This window comes from Gekko japonicus, unplaced genomic scaffold (genome assembly GCF_001447785.1).
Source record: "Gekko japonicus isolate JY-2015 unplaced genomic scaffold, Gekko_japonicus_V1.1 scaffold3904, whole genome shotgun sequence".
Classification (NCBI taxonomy): domain Eukaryota; kingdom Metazoa; phylum Chordata; class Lepidosauria; order Squamata; family Gekkonidae; genus Gekko; species Gekko japonicus.
In genome coordinates, this window is record NW_015169294.1 from 102,698 (window position 1) to 104,344 (window position 1,647).

General features: G+C 58.8%; 1 protein-coding gene across 1 annotated transcript in view; it reads left to right on the forward strand.

Moving 5' to 3' along the window:
* Window positions 1-1,647, forward strand: part of TRIP10 (thyroid hormone receptor interactor 10) — a gene marked incomplete at both ends in the record, with an annotated part of 27,622 nt that overhangs the window by 13,434 nt on the left and 12,541 nt on the right. Inside the window, 2 exons of the mRNA XM_015416580.1 lie at window positions 528-674; window positions 1,456-1,645. Coding sequence (XP_015272066.1) covers window positions 528-674; window positions 1,456-1,645 — 337 coding nt within the window. The remainder of the gene's footprint in view (window positions 1-527; window positions 675-1,455; window positions 1,646-1,647) is intronic.

The following is a 1,647-nucleotide window of genomic DNA, read 5'->3' on the forward strand; positions in this document are numbered from 1 at the left end:
TGGCCCTCCAGAGGGACTGGCTGGCCCCTGTGTGAGACGGGAGGCTGGACTAGAGGGACCCTCCCTGGTCTGACCCAGCAGGGCTCTTCTGGTGCTCTTCTCAGGGGAAGGCCTTGGCCTCTCTGCCCTGTTGTTGGCCCTCCAGAGGGACTGGCTGGCCCCTGTGTGAGACGGGAGGCTGGACTAGACGGACCCTCACTGGCCTGATCCAGCAGGGCTTTTTTATATGCTCTTAAAAAATTAACAGCAGCAACATACTAGAATCGAACAGGGCAACAGACCGAAGGCTTTTCTGAGGCGTGTTGCACTTGAAGCCTCACACCCCGCCATTCCTGATGACCCGTGAATGCTCGCAGTGCTGCCTGCAGTGTTGCCTGCCAGGAAACCAGGAACGGCGCCTAGCCAAGCCCCTCCGGCCAGCGGGGTACAATTGCCGGGAGGCTGTGTGGGCGGGCCGCTTCCCTTTGCCCTCCCACTCAAACGACCCCCTGCGCTCTTCACTCTGTTTGCATTTCTCTTCCCTCCAGAAGCTGCAGGAGATGGACGAGCTGCGTGTGCAGCGGCTGAAGGAGGGCTACAGCGTCTTCTCGGAGACGGAGCAGCAGGTCGTGCCCATCATCGGCAAGTGCCTGGAGGGCATGAAGGCGGCAGCAGACCTGGTCGATGAGAAGCATGTGGGTGCCCGCCAGACCAGTAGACACCCTCTGCTGTAGAGGTTGAGGAAAAAAATGGGTAGCGTGCTTTCTCAGTGGAACGGCCAGGATGTAGTACACCCTTCATGCTGCTGTGGGAATGAGCTGGGAATATGAATGAATGAATGAATGTTGTTGTTGGTATTTTTGCATTGTGTGTGTGAGTGCGCCCATGTGCCTTCCCGATCCTTCCGGGGGGGCCCTGGCCCCACCCACCTTGGAGTCGCCGGGGGTGTGTCTCGTTCTCCAGGCCTTCCCTCTGTAGCCACTCATGCAGAAGTTTTGGCTGTAGTGGGCGTGGCCAAACTCTGAAGCCAGCCGGAACGCCGTTCCTGTGCGTCCCCGCCCCAAAATAGCCCCGTTTAAAATATGTTAAAAGCCCACAATTCAAAAATCACAGTTTGGGCTGCTAATAAATAAAGATCAGATTAATCAAATCCAGTCTTAAATAAAGCTTCCTTCAACTGCCTCCTGAAGATAGAAAGTGGGGGGGGGGGCGCAGGCACACCTCCCTGGGGGGTCGTTCCGTAATCACGGGGCTGCCACCAAAAAGGCTCTGTCTCCTGTGCCCACCAGATTGGCTGCTTCAATTGGCGGGACGGTCGGGAGGGCTTCGGCCTGTGATCTTAATTCCTGGGCAGGAACGGGGGGGGGGAGGTCCTTCAAATATACGACATTGGCGTAGAGCGGGGGGGGGCACGTGAGAGTCTGTATCCGGGCTGGGTCTTCAGCGCCACTAACCAGGACCCCGTCCTCCCGCTAGGACTCGCAGATGTTGATCGACCTCCACAAGTCCGGCTTCGAGAGGCCGGGAGACCTGGAGTTCGAAGACTTCAGCCAGCCCATGAACCGCACCTCCTCCGACAGCAGCCTGGGCACGCCCCGCGGCACCCTGGACAGCCGGCTGGACCCCCGACTGCTGGGCAGGAACAAGACGAAGCGCTGGCCCTTCAGC